This window comes from Bubalus kerabau, chromosome X (assembly GCF_029407905.1).
Source record: "Bubalus kerabau isolate K-KA32 ecotype Philippines breed swamp buffalo chromosome X, PCC_UOA_SB_1v2, whole genome shotgun sequence".
Classification (NCBI taxonomy): Eukaryota; Metazoa; Chordata; class Mammalia; order Artiodactyla; family Bovidae; genus Bubalus; species Bubalus kerabau.
In genome coordinates this window covers 23788801-23807346 of record NC_073647.1, presented here as the reverse complement: position 1 = coordinate 23807346, position 18546 = coordinate 23788801, and the positions used below count along the sequence as shown (strand labels likewise).

Here is an 18546-nt window from a genome sequence, read left to right as displayed (position 1 = left end):
TACATGTTCTATATGCCAGGTACTTTAGAGGCATCATTTTAAACCCTCACAACAACCCTGTGAAGTGTGGGTATTCATTTTTACCTAGGACACAGATTCGTGGAGGTGGGTATTGATTCAACGTTACACAACTAGAAAGAGGAAGATCTGGTGCTCAAATTCAAGTCTGACTCTAAAAGTCTTTTGGCTTTTGTGGTGGGTAATACACTATCTTTGGTGCTAGAGATAAAAATAATTGCTAATGTTTGTTGAATGGTTTTCTTGGATGTTGCTTTTCTTACATGCCAGTCGGTTGCCATGCTTAATAAATAAGCATTTGTATAACCATGTAATGTGCCTGTGACTCTGCAAGGTAGGAATTCTGTCTTGTTTCACAGGCGAGGAAGCCAGCTCAGAGAAGTTAGGTGACCTGCCCGAGGCCTCCTACTTAGGAAGTGGCAGTGCAGCCGGGATTGGAATCCAGGCAGTATGGCTGCAGAATTGACCTTGTTACCGAAAAGTAGATTATGTTCTTGATACTCTGATCCCCTTCATGATGAGGGAGAAGAGGGTTCTCGGCTGAAAATTCTGTAGCTAGAATTTCCCCTCCTTCGTCCTGAGTCTTAGGTTGTCATTGTTACAATTGACTACTGAGCACTGAGCGTGATGCTTCCCTCGTTGTGATGTAGTGGACAGTGTTCTCCCCTATGACAAGGCAGTGTCATAAGCCTTATAGCCTGGGCTAGAGGTGTGCCCAGGGGTGTGTGTGACCTTCAGTTTTCTCACGTGGAAAATTGGGGCATGAGTGCCAGTGTTGGCTGTGAAGACTTGGTATAATTGTATAAGGTGCTTTTCAAGTGTTAAGCAATATCTGGGGGCCCAATGTTGGCAGGCCTGTTGCTGGGGGACAAAGGTGGAGCCTGGGAATGGCAGGAAGGGTGGAGGGGGCTACAGGTGATCTCAGGCAGGGTTGTGCAGTCGAGTCGTACAGCTTTTTCTCCGCAGAGCTCTTTAGCCTTGGCATAGGCCAGGGTTTTGCATGCCGAGTGGGATGGGAAGCAAAGGGTGACGGGATTGAGGACGACAAGATGGGGTCAGTGATAGGGTGTAGCATCTCGGGGAGGTGAAGATGGAGAAGGGCTGAGAGGTAATTGAGCCATCAGTGGACCGGAGAGCTAAAAACTAGTTCAGTGAGATGGAGAGAGAACAGGAAGGGAGGGAATGCCATCAGAGATGCAGGTCCCAGTGCCGCGAAGGCCTAGGATTTCCCTGTGCCAAAGCAGCAGAGGTGGGGGCACTTGTGTCAGGGTTTCCCCCTGGGGCCCCCGCCCTTGCCACTGCCATCACCCAGCTCCTTTAGGAAGCAGAGGGCCACCATCTCAACTCCCCACCTCACCCCTACTTCTTGGGGCCCCAGGAGATGACCCAATCGACTCTTAGAAACAGAGTTGAAATGATTTTAACTGCTAATTTCTCTAGGGAAACACACAAGAGGCTGTTCTCCATTCATAGAAATAACTTGCTACAAACAGGTCTTGATTCATAACGTGGCAAATGCTAGCTTCAAACATGTTCTGTCCTTTCACTACCCCGGGTGTGAGAGTTCCTCCAGAGACCTCCGCCTTTAGCCGAAATGTCCGTCCACCTGAGGAGCCTGCAGCAGACACCTGTGTCACTGGGCCTCCGGCACCATCCTGAAACGACTACGTGTTGTGGGCAGGTTGGATGCCCCAAGAACCGGAGCCTCGGGGTGTGGTCATGAGCCATGATCTAGAAGCTACCTCTACCTCTGTCCACACCATCTCCACCTCCCCGACCCGAGACAGGGGCCCCAGTGAGCAGTCTCCCAAATGACTGGTGTGCTTGAGCAAGATCACCTTCTTCTGAAGGTTTGGCAGTGGAGCGGCCGCTGAGGCACAGCAGGGCTCCACAGGGCACAGAGAAGGGCAGTCAGAGCATAGACGGGATGACTTCTCGACACACTTCAGCTGCAGTTCCCTTGCTGGCCGACCCCCTGGTCAACGGAAAGCAATGTGCTCTTTTTAAGGTGATCAACATCTGGGAAATGTTATTTGGGGTCCGAGTGGGGTTTTTCATTGTTATCGTTCTTAACTGGATCCAAGTGCTCTTACGGGTTTCTTGTATCTTGTTTATAATTCATGTAATTGAACTGAACTGAGTACGTCCTTGAAGGAAGGAAAAGTCATTCAGGTTTCTGGATCTGCAGTATCACCTTAGAACAATTCCACCCAGCAGAATTAGAAGTCAGGAGGCAAGTTATTTATATGCTGCTTTATTTCTGTAAGGATACACAGAACCGTTAGATGATCATTGCTAATGACAAAATGTAGAAATGAGGCATCGGCTTCTCTAACCACTCCTACGAGAATGTTAATATGCATCATCATTACATGTGTACTCTTGATATCGTCTCATTATACTATGTAATATAACATTGTAGCTAGAATACAGTAATAGGGGATCCTGCGACTCAGGTGAGCACTGCGTGGAACTCTGGTTCTGCCTGTGGGCACAGTGGCCTCCATGCTCCCCTAGAGCCAGCTAAGCTCTGGAGGAACAGTCCTCAGAATCACAAGAGAAGGGAATTGGCAGGCCTGGTTAACACACCGACACAGAGCAGACAAGTACTATGTTACAAGGGATTCCACTCGTCACTGCTGGGAAATGTCATATCCGTGTCAATGACAGTTCTGGCGCCTGTTCACCTACCCCTCTTGAGTTTAATGGTTACTTCTGTAGGATGAATTCAAAACTGTAGGAACGTATAAGGGGGCTAAAATATTCTCATGCAAGTCTCCAAACCCATAAACTATGCTGCTATTAATTAAAACAAAGGAATTATTAATTAAAAAAAAAGATAAAAAGACAGCTGGGTTAGTTTTGTTAAGCTTCCAAAAGTATTCGCTGTGATGACGTTCTTCTGAAACAGGCTCGTTTTCTCAGATCTGCCTACATTTTCCAAATCACCTGCACATTCCATGCTTGAAAGTAGGAACGCTCAGAAAACACGCCACACAGGGAAATCAAACGTTAGTACAGGGAAAGAGGTCAGTTGAGAATTACAGCTAAATTCAAATGTTAATTTTTTGGAAATTCGGATTAGTTATTTGAAAGCACAAAAAACAGAAGGAAGGTTTTGATAAGGAAGTTCTTTAAACCATGCATTTCAGTAAGTTCTTTCTGCTCACAGAACAGGGTGAGCAGCTGAGTTGGAGCAGCCGCTGCAACTCTTGTGTCGTGTGATGACAATGTGGGTCCCAGCTGAGCCACAAGAGGTATCTCAGTGGGGCTTTATCTCTTAGGCTTCTTGCTTACATCACTAAGCAGCTACATGGTCAGCGCTTTTCTGCTCTATGATAAACATGCAGAAGAATCAATCTACCTAAGTATTTATTTCCTAATTGCAGCCATAGAGAAATAAACTTTGCTGCAGGCTTGCTTTTTGCTAAATCCTAATATGATCACTGTGTGCCCTTAACTCAAGTAGTAACTGTAAAATGGGAGAAAAGACAGAAGGAGCGACTCTGAAGAGGTGAAAGGCCGCTCTTGCCCTATGGGTGGTGCCAGGCAGAGGGCAAGGACACAAGGAACAAGACTCAAATTCCATTTTAGGAATTTCCTAAATTCCATTTAGGAAAGGAATTTAGGACAGGAGCCCCTGTCACTTTACAGCTTTTTGGCACAGTCGGGGCAATACACTTGATCCTGATGGAAAACAAAGCGCTTGTTGGCCAGATTCACGGAGCATTTTTTGCAGTGGAAGCAGTAGTCGTGCCAGGATTGTCCTTCATAGGCCACCACACTGGAGCCTTTACCAAACCCTGTGGAGGAAACAGAAGCAGACAAGAGCGACAGCTGAGTGGACACAGGTGGCAGCCAGGCTGCCGCCTTGCCCATTCATGGAGCCGACAAGCACGCAGGCTGCATCCGCCTGGCGCCCGGCCCCCCGCTCCACCGCGCACTGTCCCCCACGCCGCCGGGACCTGAGAAGATGCCAGAGCTCCGCCGAGGGCCCCCTGCTCTCCAGAACCCACATCCCCAGCCACCGCCATCGCCCTGTGACTGACGCGCACCGACCTCCCAGCACAACCAGTTTCTTTGATTTAGGTCAGGGCCATGGCATCAAAGTGGCCACCAGGAGGCAAACTTGGGCTGTTTGTGGGGTGTGCACTTACCGGGCCTCGAGGAGCTGCTAAGCTTCGATTTTTTCTATAAAGAACCACCACCCACGAGGGACAAGTCCTCTCTCCACCCGGATGCCTGCCCCGGAGGTTGGCGCTGGGAAACAGGGTGAGAGGCAAGCGTTTCCCGTGGCACACTGGGGGCTTCCTAGCTTTAGAGACTGGGTGGCTCACTCTTGACACAGTCCTTTTCCCTGAGGATGGCAAAAGTCTTCTCAAATGTACATTTCAAGGCTCCCCGGGAGATGGGAAAATTGGAGGCGGGGGGGAGAGGGCCCAGGGCACGTGGACCGCGGCCGCGAGATGAGGAATGAAGTGATTAGCTCGGCTCCTGATCGCAAAAGAACTGCCCACCAGCACCTCTGAGCTAGCCTTCTGCTACGGGGTGTTCTCATCCCAGCTTCTCGCTCTCTGGCCTCCCCCCTCCCCGCCTCCCCCACCCAAGCCCACCGTGCTCCTCTCCCCCGCCTCCCCCCAGCACCCCCCGCTCCGCGCAGTGCCTGCCCGTGGCCGTGGGTCTCAGGCTCGTGATCTCCGGCAGCAGCGTAAGTCAGCAGTAGTCGTGAGTGTTCTGTGTTGCAAAGGCTAACCTGGCCTGGGGGAGAATCCAAACTACTTGGGGGCCTTTGGGACCACAATGGCAGGGGGAGAGGGGCATTCTTTCGGGCCTTTGTGGATGAAACCGACGACGTAGGAAAATGAGAGATGGTTACCATGCGCAAAACCTAGCCTGGCAGACTTAGCAAGGACTCTTTAGCCTACCAGTGATTGGGTTCTTGCATCCAGCACACTTCTTGGCCACAAAGTTCTTGTAGCAATCCACGCAGTAATACTGGTCCTCCACAGCGGTGAAACGCTGCCCAGCCAGCTTCTTAGAGCAGGTAACACACACAAAGCACTCGGCATGCCAGGGCTGATCCTGGTAAGTGATTCCTCCAGATGTGATGGCCTAGACCAGGGAGTGTAGCACCGGATTCAGATTCAACAACCATTTTGTTGAATGCCTACTACGTGCCAGGCACTGTGCTGGGCGCTCTGGTTTATAGTATCTCATTGAATCACCACAACGGCCATGAGAGGCAGGTGCTATTATTATCCGCCAGTTACAGATGAAGACACTGAGGCTCAGAGAAGATGAGCCCCTGTGCAAGGTTACTACATAGCAACTGGGTGCAGGAGGCCGGCCTCCAGAGCCAGCGTGCCCTTGGACAGCCTCCCTTGGCCTGGGCACTGCTTTCTACTACCACAGTCTCCTCATCTGTAAAACGAGAATGACAATTCCTACGTCACAGGGCTGTCGTGAGGATGGAATGGGAGAGTGTGTGTGCCAGTGCTCTGCAAACTGTCAAACACTGCTAGAACTCCCTTGACACGCACCTTGTTGCATTTCACGCAGTGCTTGGCAAACTTGGCCTCATGGCAAGTCACGCAGTAGAAGTCCTCCCCTTTAGGGAAGAAGCTTCCTGTCCCAATGACTTGCTTGCAGTTGCTGCAGGTGAAGCAGTCTTTGTGCCAGACAGTGCCCTTGTATTCCACGTTCTGATCTCCTGTGGGGGGGGGGGAAGCGAAGGGGTAGCCCCACTGGCAGTGCCCTGCAGGGGGCTGCATCCACTCGGGGTGCGGCCTGGGCCCTCCAGAGTGGATGGAATGCAGGCCCTGCAGTGCTTGGCCCCATGCGGGGAGTTCTCCACCATGTCCTGCATGTGGTCATGCCCACCCAGACTCGCAGGAAGGGAACCCCGGCCGTAGTGATTTAGGGTCAGATGCCTGAATCCCCACTCCCCCACCCCCATGGCCTTTGTGGATACAGAGATGCAATGTGACCCGGAATTACACCTTAAGGAAGAAGCATGCTTCGATCACTTACTATCCCAAATGAGAAAGCGCTACATACTTTTCACTTCCTTCTCTTGCCACAGACAGTTCTCTCCAGTGTTCTTTTAGCTGCCAGGTGTGTGCGTGTGTGCAAGCATATATGTGTACACATATATTCAGGTATATATATGCGTGCATATATACGCTGAACTCCAGCATCAGCTCCCCGCGGCTCCAGCCCCATCCCCGCAAGCAACCCCTTGCCACGTCTGCCCTCAGGGCCTCCTCCCTGGCTGCCCCGGGGCTGAGTGTGGCTGGTACCTGCTACAATGGGCTTGAGGCAGCCCTTGCACTTGGGGTTGTCCTCCCGAGTGGTGCACTTGTTGCACAGGATCTTGTTGTCCTTGGCCACGAAGGTCTCACTGGCCAAGGGCTGGAGGCACTTAGAGCAGCGGAAGCAGGTGTCGTGCCAGTAGCGGTTCTTGTAGTGCACCTCCTGGGAACCGAGCAGTAGCCGGGCATGGTAAGCAAGACCTCCCACAAGACCACACAGTCCCCCCGCCCCCCTGCCCAGAGCCCAAGCAGAAGGGCCAGGGCCCCATCCACATCCCCCCCCCGGCCCCGCCCGCCTGCCCCCCACAGCCGCCACTACCTTGGAGTCGGCGCCGATGGGCTTGCGGCACTCCACACACGTGTTGGCGCAGAACTTGTCGAAGCACTTGAGGCAGCAGTGGTGGCCGTCCTTCTGCACGTACTTCTTCCCCTGCAGGTTGTCTCTGCAGTAGTGGCAGTTGAACTTCTCAGCCATGGTGCCTACTTTATAGCTGGAAGGACCTGTGAGGGGTGAACGGGAGGGACAAAGAGCCAAGGGTTAGGCTGGAGAGTGTGCCTGAGGGGCTCCAGGGAGGCCACCCCGGGACCCAGGCAACAGGCACCTCACCAAGATACCCGCGACAAAAGCATCCTGCCATGAGTCCCTGGCACCCTGAAGGGGGGGTGCGGTTGGTGAGCGAGGGCAGGGCTGGGATGGGCAGGCTGGAGAGGGGACGCTGGTCTACACCAAAGGACATGCTGCTCTGGGTCGAGTCTGCAGGTGGCAGCTCGTGGGCTCCCCCTTCACAGGAAGGAGGTGCCCAGATCCTCACTAGAGACCCAACCAGGAGCCCCGTCACCCTCCCCAACTTTCTCAGCACAGAGAGTATCATCTGGAGGCCCCGCTCTCCTAGCTACAAAGCTCAGTTCATCTGAACAAAAACTTACTGCTGACTCTGGACCACGCTAGGCATGGAAGCAATACTTAGTCATTTAGTTTAAATGTCTGCATTTATTTTAAACATGCCAGAGCACTTTTTAATCCCTACAAAGATCCTAAAGAATTATTACAAGCTACTTGACTAACTTTTGAAGCCCAAGCATTCAGGCAAAAGAGGACTTATTAAAATGGCATCTCCATAGGTACCAGCCAGTTTTGCAAGTGAAAACGATCTGTCACAGTGACGTTTGGTTTTGAGATGAGCCAATATCAAATTCCCCTTCATTAGAGCATGAGAAGATCAATATGGTTAATAAACTATACGATTTAGGACATTTGCTTTTTTAAAAAAAAAAATTGCAACTGTAAAGTATAATCTGGGCGAAAAAGACTTTTAAAAGATTTTAAGTTGATTATTCCAAGAACCCCTTCCACTTTGTTCCTATGAACAACTCCCCTTGCCCCCTCCCCACCCCAAAGTCACAGCCCATAAAAAGCACTCTGAATCTTGCTACTTAAAAGATATCAAATGTGAGTTTCTATTAGCTCCCAACTTTTGTAAGCATATGCTAATTTCTTCCTCTCTCCCTGAAAAAGAAATTTACACTGGTAAATAGACAATGATTATTTACTTTGCCCAGGAAACACAAAAACAGACACTATTTTCTCCAGCTACCCACAAACATGGTTACTGGGTGAGCCAACATCCCAGGACTAATTTAGAGAGAAAGGAGGGAAGAGGAACGAGCACTTGCCTGGTACTCACCGTAGCTCTTCCGCTAACTGAACAGCCCCAGACTCCCACTTTGGGTCCCATTCCCAGTTTTTTTTTTTTTTTTTTTTTTAATACAAACACATGTCCACGTTGTTTGGATCCTGTTGCCGCAGGCAACCAAACAGCAGAGTGAGCTAAGGAAACCACACCCTGTGTCTGAGCAGCGCCAGGGAAGGCAGTGAACTCTCACTCAGAACCAGCAGCCTCCAGACAAGGGCGGGTGCTCGTCTCCCCCGCCCACCCACCCCGACCCCATCAGTTACAGCTCCCACAGACAGACCCTCCTCTCCAGACACCTGATGACTGAAGACAAGGAGTGACATTCTTCTATGAAGACAAGGGCTTGGGACAGTTGTGTCACAGTTCAGAGATTTGAGATCCGAGAAAAGTTCTTACTGGTGCTTTCCCCCCAAAAGAAAACTGGGGTGCCCCCCTACATAACTGGGTTAGAAAGGAAAAGCAGAGCCATGATGAAACCAGGTCTATCTCCTTGAACCACACATTGCGTACTTAAGGGAGCTTTTAACTCTCTTCAGCCCCTGTGTACATGGGACAGAGTGCCTGTCACAGGGACAGAATGTTGACAATCGCTCTCCTTAATTCATTCTTGTTGGCCTTTCACATGCCACATAAAATCCTTGTCTTATTAGCTTTTCCATATTGAAATTGTACACTCAACAAAGATTTACTTTCTTGTTAAGAGCTTCATGGAGAAACCAAATAAATCTCCAGTAACAGTAAGCGCCAGGAAATTAAATTATCAGTGGCTCCTAAATGCCATTTGGCAGGTAATCTGAATTTGTAAGATTAGACGGCGCTGGCTTCCTGTGTGGCTAGTAACCATGGCGGATTTAGTCCTTCACAGACTATCTTCTTGGACCATATTTGAAGATCCCTCCTTCTCTCTTACCAAAGTCTATAGAAGTCTGAACCCAACTCATTTTAATATATATCACTCTCTTTTGATATCATCCAAAATAGAAATGGATTCTAATATTTCTATCCCAGAGTACCATACACAGACCCACCTAAAGGCTGGGTCTATCTCGTGGTATTTCTGAGTCCTACCTTTATTGTAAAAATACAGAAATTCATGTCATACCAAAAAAGACTACCAGAAAACACAGTGAATTCTATGTAGAGGTTTTTGAGAGAAGGAAAACCACTGTGGTCCACAGTACCATAAGATCTTACCTGCCAAGCCCTTCCCAGCTTAAAACCACATACTTTCAAATAACTATTTTACCAATGCCAAGTTCTTCACTGGTTAATTTTCACAGTTCTGGAACATGACTTGCTCAGAGTTTCTAGGCACCCAATGAACTAATCCATAATCCATGGCTCAGCAATGAACACGGCAGAACAAGAGTATGTTGAAAACAGACTCTGCCAGTGAAACTGTTCACACCTACAGTACATGGTTGTCAACCAAGCAGAAGGAAAATTCAGTGAATCAACCCCTGGTTAATGGAACCACTAAGTTTCTCAAGTCCGACCACTTGGTGTTTTTGAATCCCTGCTATAGGCATTACTTTTTCTTCTTGTAGGATGAAAAGTCCAGGGTTATTTCATATGTCCCGCCACAGTATACTTAAGAGAGTTTGTATCCAGATGCAGTGACAGATTTCAAAGGGCATACCCTTTTAGAACAATTTCCACAGCTGACTTGAGCCTTTTTCATGTGTGTGGAAACACTTATTTGTCAAGATAAAATAGGCACTTCTAGGAATGCAAGCTTTATTGCCTAATAAGTAAACAGGCTGGAAATACTTGAAGCATGTTAACAATGTCGATGTCAAATTCATGAACTTTAGTACTTTTCTGCAATAAATCCAAATAAGTGGAACTTGGGCAACCTGAATGAGATTACCTCGTGTTTTTCTAACTTTATGATTATTTGGTCAAAAACCATTTTAAACCTTCATACAGAATACTTAGGTAGAAGTTGGGGTAATACATTCCTGCTGCAGAAATAGTTACCACAACAGAACTCTGCATAAAATATGGATAATGTGCACAAGAGCAAAATATTGTTACTACTTGTCATCAAATAGATCAACAACTCTAAGAAAATGGCTTATAAATGACAATGCAGAGACAGACAGAAGTTCCTAAAAGACAGCAAACACTCTGATCTGTGGGCTCCACCAAAATGATCCACCGTGAAGATCTGACTTTATGAGAGAAAATCTCTACACTTTCCTTTTTTCCCCTTTGCTAGAAATAAGAGACTAGAGGGAAAAAATGGTGAAAATGGCATTTTTATCTCCTCTTTAATCTTAGTGAATGAGATCCACTTAGGCGTTTAGCTCTTAGGGAACAATTTTCTACCTCCTTAGCAATTTCTAAGTTTGTGAAATACAAAACCTTTTAACCTTCCAAAATTTCCAGATCTCTCTGCCTTGGCCTGTTGCTATTATCAGGAAAGGGCAGGTCATCAGTCAAAAGATGAAACACTGGATACATAACATTAGAACAATCCTTTCCTTCAAGGTTGCCTGTCCCTGTCCAGAACATGTGTGCCCCAGGGGAGATCTCTGACTAATCTTACTTCACAGTGTGGCCCTCACCCCTGTGTGCTAGTGAGGTTCCTCTATCACAGGAACGATTGCAAGTACACTAGCAGCCCTGGAGACCCGATCCAGGGCCCGGGCGACGTGGGTCCCACAGTTCGTGCCTATGGATTGAGTGGAGGTGAGTTATCACTGTTCAGCTTTTAAAACCTCTTTTATTAAAAACATTTAATAACAAATATTTCTGTTTTAGAAAATCAAGGGACTGCTCATGGGACTCTAAGGTGCTGATGTCTAGGTGACAGTCCTTTATAGACTCAGCCACTTGGAATGCAGCTAGAAATGTGACTGGGTGATCAAATTTTAGTATTTATTCCAAGATGGTAGCCTAACTTTCTCGCTATGCCTGCTTCAAGAGACAAATCATTTTTCACTTAATAAACAAGCTTCCTCTTTCAGAAAATTCCTGAGCTATATCCAACATGCTAAGAGGGCCCTATATAAACCTCAGTATCTCAATAAAAAGTTTGGGCTTTCAATTTAATTATGTACACATACAAGAAATACAACATTACACAACATTTGTTTACTATAAACCTCTCATTAGAGAAGATACAATTTGTATTTAATAATCTTGTTTCTGTTTTATACATATTCTCTCAGGGATTTCTTGCTAATCTGCATTCTCCCCCTCCTGCCCAAGTGGCCCACAATAAGAATATCTAAGGAAAAAGTGAATATTATGACTAGGTAGCATTTTTCTAACTATGTGCTTTCCACGAGTGGCATAATATACAGTATAAACAATGAACAGCAACTCAAATGGGGAAAAAATGTAGGTTATTTCTGGTCTGTTAATTGCTAAGTCCAGGACAGGATATTAGTCACTCCATGTATAAATGCTGGCTTCTAAAGAAAGAGTATACTGCTTTCCTGAGAACATTCAACAGAGCGAAGCCTCAGCTGGTGAAAGGGAGGCTTATGCAGCAGCCACACCTGCACACCTGGAGGTGCCCCCCACGCGGGGCGGGCTCCTGAGGCACCACTGAGAAGTGGGCTTTCAGAGAATTTCACAGACAATTCCAAAGTCATTTTTACCCTACAAACAGACCACGTTCAGGAGGCCTGCCTGCAATTTCTCTTTCGGCTCATTGGTCACAGGTAACCCAGTTTAGATGACACCTGGGATCGGGGGAGGGGGGGCTGTGTAGAGACGATCCAATGAAGCATTCCATGCCCCGAACCTTCCCTGGGCAGATCCTCTCCCAGAACTGCTCTGTTCTGACACAGAGCTTTTCTGAACGTCGCACACAATACGTGCAGCACGTTCTGCCTTCCACACCGGAGAGAAAGACCCGCTGACCTGGCAGCCAACAGAACGTGTGTTTTCCGTTTCTCTAGTTGTAGCAAAGTAGCAGGCGGCCGTTTGGTAGTCATTCAAAGTACAAAACGTTCAGTCTCACCCTTGAACAAGGTTTCTCACTACCACTTTCCTGTGATTTCTGGAAGCCAGTTCACTGGGTCTTCTCCCCTTGCCCACTGTTCCCTTTATATTCCGGCCTAGAAAGGGAGCTACATGATTTCACTGCCCTCCCATCTGCCCCATCTGCAACTTTAAAGGCCAAAGGGTAAGGAATGAAACCTGCAGAACTTTGCAAACGGTAAGTATTGAATACAAAAGCATCAGTTCTTGTCCTTGAAAGGTCCTCTCAGTATGTGGATGGTCCCTAAAAATGGATTAAGATCCATCCAGTCATCAGAGCCTCTACTCTGTCCACACAAAGTCCTTTTCAGGGCACTATGGGGCTTCTTTCTGTGAGCACTTCTTTCTCAACTGCTTTCACAGACCTATGAACCTAATGCAACAGAAGATGAGTTCTGATTAAAATAAACTATTAAAATAGTTCCTGATTTAAAAAATCATCTAGACGGTGTCAGTAGTTTGTCCAGTCAGAGTTAGAGCCTTCAGATTTACATAAAAGCAATGTCAGGATTTGGTGCCATTTAAAAACCCAAGGTTGGGTGTGTTATAAACGTGTCACCTTTGAAATATATTTCCCTATTCTGTCATTTAATTAGTAAATAAAACAGGGAGTTACTCTACCAGTTAACACATGTTCAAGGTCCACTGGAACAACTGCTACAGCTGACTAGTTTGTCTACACCCAAAGAAAGTGTATGCTGGCCACTTACCACAATCTCAGGCGTGTGGTGCCATGTTTGTAAAGGGGCTCCTGGGGGTGGGGAGAAAAACAGACTGCTCTTGAACACTCGGGAACAAGGAAGACATTGCATGCTGATTCCCTAAAGCAGTGCATTCTATTATAGTGTATTTGTTTTAAATACCAAAAGAGAAGTTTAAAAGTATTTCCATTGTTTAAATATTGACAGTCAATTACAAGTTTTCAAAAATGTCTTTTCCAAAAGACTGCCACTGATAATTACTTTGCCCCTTAATCTGAGAGCTGGGAGATGGCACAAAGTGCCTGGTTGCTAAGAAAGGGAACTGTTACTTAGGCAGAAGGCAACAGAACCACAGTGACGTTCCTGGCTTTGCAGGAGAGAGAGGCAGCAGGCTAACTCCAGAAAACTGGGCTTTCTGGGGAAACTGGCCCCCCTTCAGGTCTTTGGCTCTATCTCGGGAGTCCTGTCCATGGCCAAAGGGCTTTCTCAATGTCAGGAAAACTCTCATTGTAATGATAATGATGCTCCAGAGGTTCTGAAGCTTTGACCCCTTTTCTGATGGGAACAGTTAATAATCTACGTGTATACCTGTGGCGGATTCTTGTTGATATATGGCAAAACCAGTACAATATTGTAAAGTTAAAAAAAAAAAATCTACATGTCATATCAAAAGTATCATAGCTGTTTCTTCGGGAAGACTCAAAACACAGCTCAGAAAAGAAGGTATGGTTAAGTCAGTATGGACTTTCTTAGTTATAAATCTTCCTCCTTCCAGCTCTGTATCTGATTGACCTTTTCCAAATACTTTAAATTCGATTTATAGCACTGTCAAGATGAAGATTTGTGTCTTATAAATAACAACAAAAAAATCCTGATAACAAAGAAAACCTCCTTCCTCACACAGTCTCCTCCAGCTTCATAAGATGTCCTGGAAACTGTACGATATAGTAGTATATTTATGTATTAAAAAATAAACTACTCAAACTGATGATTTTACTTGAGTAAGAATAATCTTTTGTCTTGAAAACAGCAGTTAAAGAAGGCAAGGACAGAACAGAGATGAGTTAGACTTATTTACTATTTAGACAAGACTAAAATAATTTCATCGAAAAGTATCTTTTAGACCAATGATGGATTCAGTGCCTGAATAAAACTGTGCTTGCTAGAAGATAAAGAATATGAAGCTTTTACCTGAGTGTCTATGGGAAGCCATGGCTCAGACACCAAGTTCAGGAGCAGCACCTACGCCAGTCTTCCCTCGAGCCCAGCTGATAAGGCTGCGGCTCAGTTGTGAACATACATTTAAGGGGAAGTGGCTAACACAAAAATAACCAAGAGCAGATGGCCCACCCCTCCCCAGAGATCACAACCTTAATCCCACTAGAAAATTCTTAACCATTTTAGGTGATCCAAGGGAGAAGAATAGGACCCAGTAAAAATACCAAACACTACATATAAATACCTGTGGGGCTACTCAGCATCCAAATTAGCTCCAGAGCCAGAGAGGCCACATAGAAAGTGATCCCTGTACCGGAATAAAATTTAGACTCAGCCCTGGCATACCTTAACGCTGAGCCACCCTCATTAATCCACTTTATATGCCTAAAGAGCTTGCACTTGGTCTTCTGGAGAGTTTGTGTGCTGTTAATGATAAAAGTAACTATAAGAGATAAACTTCTGTTACCAGTATAATTAAAAGGGATTAGACATGAAGAATATACAGATCAAGGGCATTATCTCTGTCCTCCTTGGTCTGCACTAGAGATCAGCAGAATACTGAAGAGGGCAATTCTAGCCACATATCTCCTTAGTGTCAGCGTGGGGCAGGAGGGAGCGGCATACACACATATATACCTACTATGTACGCCAAGGAAGAGACACTGTCCTATAAACAAAATCTCTTGCTTTTCACTGCCAGGGACAGTAGTAGAAATAGGGACAAAAACATGGCGTCCTAGCACGCTCTAATGGCTTCACGGGCCAGACGCTGGCTGGAGGCTGGTCACTGGGATGGAGCTCCAGGAGGAGCTGAGGTCCTGAGGATGGCCTGTGAGTCTGTCCCCCACCTCTGTCCTGACCCTTCTCTGGCTTCATCCCTGCCCCTCCTCAGCCTCATGCCCTCCAGACACACCCCACTTCAGATCCCCACAGCCATTCCCTCAGCACAGAGCCTCTCATGGCTGCTCCTCTGCTTCCTTCAAGGCTTTGCTCCAAGGCCCTTTTGCAGTGTCATCTTCTTTGGCCACCCTGTTTAAAAGAGCAACCATGCTCCCCACCCCACTCTCCCTACTCTCTTCCCCAATTTGCTCCCCATGAAAGCTGTGTGTTGAAAAAGTGAAATTAAAGATGAGAAGCATTAATCAAGGCACATATGAAACGGAGACATAGTCCCACCTGGATTCCTAAAAAGTGGCCTTAGCCATTGAAGTTTAAGAAAAGGAGATAACCGTCACTCTGGGTCATGCCACGTCTCATCTAGTGCTTGTCACTGGTTTCACCCTATTCACACATCCCCTCCGCAGCCCCTCCTTCCTCCCCACAGGCTGAGGGCCGGGGTCATGCTTTACTTGGCTTCCTGTTCCCAGATCCCACAGGTAAGCAATTCATGCTTCATGATGAATGAACCAATGGGTTTCGTGGTTCTTATGCTCTTCAAATGTTTAAAGAGAAGTTTTTCTAAAAGTTAGCAAAAACTATCAATAATTCCTAGTTGGCTGTCAAATGACATGATGGTACAGGCAGATTTATTACACATTAGTGTCAAAAAAAAAAAAAAAAAGCCCGGGGAAAGAGAGGAAGTGACATTGCCCTCCCGCCATGCCTCCACAGCCTCCTTATCTCAGCTGATTGCATTCTGGCAGGGAGACTGACCAGGCTGAACTATGCCGCACCCCTAATACAAACTCAAACTTTTCACTCAGAGGAAATGCTCTTATTTTATCAGATGATTAACCTTTACAAGCTCTAAATTTTCGATTTTAGTGAGGTGTATTTTTAGGTAGAGCTAAGGTATTTTTAAATGTCTGTCTGGCCTGCTCTGAACAATAAGCTCAGAGGCCCAGGCACTGGGCCCCCAGGACCTTGGGCAAGAAGAGTAATTCCTTTATCCGCCTGATCCTCATCAAAGGTGGCAACACAATACAGACAGACCAAGAGCCATATAAAATAAGCAAATACACCTAAATCTCTTTTGCCTGAAACACAAGAAAAAACACAGAAGCAAGAGAACTGCTTTCTGACCATTCATTAGTCAACTCCAACAAGCCAGAGTGAGCTGGGAACTCGGGCAATGACAACAGCATTTATGTCGCAGTTTACACCAAGGAGGTGAACTCTGCCTTCTTAAAAAATTCATGAGGTATGACCACCATCTGCTTTGACATCTGTCCCCACTGCCCATGTCCTCAAGTCACAAAGCTACAACTTTCACAAAACCAAAACAGAGAAGGCCTTTTGCTGGGTGAAAATCAATTTCTCAGTAAGAAGAGCAGGTGGTTCGGTGGTTCAGAAACCTTGGCGGTTACTCAGCGTCTGAGCCACCTTTGTTACATATTAACAGCATGATGTGTGCCAACATCCTTAACAATCACTGCCCTGTTTACAAAGCACCTTCATGTACTGTTGGTGGAGCTGGTTGGTGTTTGATGAACAAATCTCTTTAGTGTCTGAAGGCCACGTTTCAGGCCTTTCAGCCTCACCTGCTCCAGCAAACATCAGGATGATTTTTTGGTGAGTGCTGGGTATCACAACGTCTAAGTCTCCTCTCACAGGAGAACCCGAGAACCATTTCAGAGGTTAGCTACACACTCCTGTCATCCAACCACTCTGCATTTACATTTAACCTACCTTTGGCTCCAGCTATAGATAACACCACCCCATCCATTCATTGATTTTATAACACTTCCTGAACACGTGTCTCACTGCACAGTGCAAAATATTTTGCTGGTCACAAAGAATGAGAGACAGCCCTTCCTTTGCAGTGTACCAAGATCAACATACAGATGACTAGCAGGCCAGGCGTGGCACGCTGAGTACGACAAGACAGATGGAAAAGTGGTATCAAGATTTATCACAGTCAGAGATCACATCGGGTTTGGGGGACTGGACAAGGCTAGATGGCTGTGGTGATATGCGCCCTGGTCCCTGAAGAATGGGGGAGACTGCAGCGCACAGAGAAGGGGAGGGAGCATTCCAAGAAAGGGGACAGTGTGAGCAAAAGTATGAGAAGACTGAGGCACGCTCCAGAGGCAGAATGCAGCCCAGAGTGGGTGGGAGCGTATAGCCAAGGGAGCCATAGTACACACCGCCTCTCTTCCTTACTCACTCCAGAAGCAGGGAGGGGCTCTGACAGGGAACGGTGGTTCTCCCCTGAGATGTCAGGAGGACAACCTGCATGAAAGCGCCCTGGGCAGTGGGCATGGAGAGGAGAGCTGAAAGGGCCACTGTGGCCCAGGACTGAAAGGACAGCTTAGGTGCACTGCATGGGAGAGGTCACCGCCCTTCTGAGGTCATTCGTGATTCTGGGTGATCAGGGAATTGATGGGGCACTTGGGAGGCAGAGCCAGTGTAGGGAAGAGTGGAGCTTTATAACAAGGTTCTTCTGAGATGTCAACAACTAAGTCCCTTTAATGGGTTCCCACATGTCAAGCTGAGAGAGAAATAGGGATGAGGGTAAGGTCGGGTGGAATCATGTTCATGGGGATTCTCACCCTGCAATCGAACCTCAGAATCTCTACCTCACAAACAACTCTGGGAGGATCAAACTTCCAAAGTTCAAAGGGGTGCAACCTAAGAGTCAAACATGGCAAATTCAGTGACCCAGTTGGCCCACACCTTGGGAGTTCCTCACTCACAGCTTGGCTTGTGGTGACCCTTCTCCCTTTACCGTAGTTTTCTTTTACTGAAGAAATCGGAAAACTTACTCAGGTTTAGCTACTTGGCCGTGAGTCCAGCCAGAGACAACAGGCTGATAACAACCTGAAATGGAGTATTTGTGAACCTATCACTACTTTCCCCTTAATTTTTCTCTTCCATTCTTCTCCTCATGCCTGCTGCTAAGACATTAATACACTGCAAGTTTTAACTTTATCAGGCTCCCCAGTCCCTCTGCCAACAATTTTCCCGAGCGACTCCAACCGTGAGATTAAGGCACCCAGTCATGCTCTGAGACATGGTGTGATTCAATGCTGCACTCTCCAGAGTATTTCTTGTCCTAAGTGCTCTTGCCAGAAAAAGGCCAGGACAACTTCTGCCATCTCATGTTCCTGTCAATCTTTAGGGTGAGAAGAGTACTTTTTCTTACTGACAAGCCAAATTTTGCAAAGTCACTGCTTCAGTGTCACAACCGGTCAAAGAATAAAACAAGGGGACCCCCAGAACCATACAAGGGGCAATTATATCAGGTAAGATCCAAATGAAAGTGAACCTGGAATTTTTCCTCCCCAAAGGGGAAGCTTTCGCTCAAGAAAGGGTGGCTATCAAAGGGGAAGATCTGTTACAAGTGAGATAAAATACATGGAACCAAAGACCCTGGCACCAGCAGAGCACCCTGAAAATGTTCATTCACTCCTGCGAAGGCCTGTTCATTTCACAGTTCACCAGGGCTCAGAAAATTTCCGTGTAAGACTCACAGATCAAGCATTTCAACACATGCCATGGCCTCTGCCATTTGATTTTTGAAAATGTCACTCCATGATTAGTAACAGTTTTAAATGTCTCCTGTCCCCAAAGTCTGCCCCTTCCCATACTGCTCCTACATTCTCACCAAGATGTAGGAACTATCCTAACCACATCCCAGAGATGTTTCTGTGGCCTTCTAACCAGAAA

General features: G+C 46.9%; 1 protein-coding gene across 4 annotated transcripts in view; it reads right to left on the bottom strand.

Annotated features, from left to right (window-relative positions):
• Nucleotides 1–2256: 2256 nt before the first annotated feature.
• The window catches only part of LOC129640320 (four and a half LIM domains protein 1), a 41452-nt gene continuing 25162 nt past the window's right edge, over nucleotides 2257–18546 (bottom strand). Inside the window, exons 1-7 of one of the 4 annotated variants that reach the window (XM_055565566.1) lie at nucleotides 13912–14067; nucleotides 6649–6830; nucleotides 6318–6492; nucleotides 5559–5728; nucleotides 4944–5130; nucleotides 4176–4375; nucleotides 2257–3821 (exon numbers count right to left, since the gene is read on the bottom strand). In XM_055565566.1, coding sequence (XP_055421541.1) covers nucleotides 3738–3821; nucleotides 4176–4375; nucleotides 4944–5130; nucleotides 5559–5728; nucleotides 6318–6492; nucleotides 6649–6830; nucleotides 13912–13933 — 1020 coding nt within the window. In that variant the 5' untranslated portion in view covers nucleotides 13934–14067 and the 3' untranslated portion in view covers nucleotides 2257–3737. Of the gene's footprint in view, nucleotides 3822–4175; nucleotides 4376–4943; nucleotides 5131–5558; nucleotides 5729–6317; nucleotides 6493–6648; nucleotides 6831–13911; nucleotides 14068–18546 lie in introns of those variants that run through there. The other 3 variants (XM_055565563.1, XM_055565564.1, XM_055565565.1) reach the window with 3 other exon arrangements.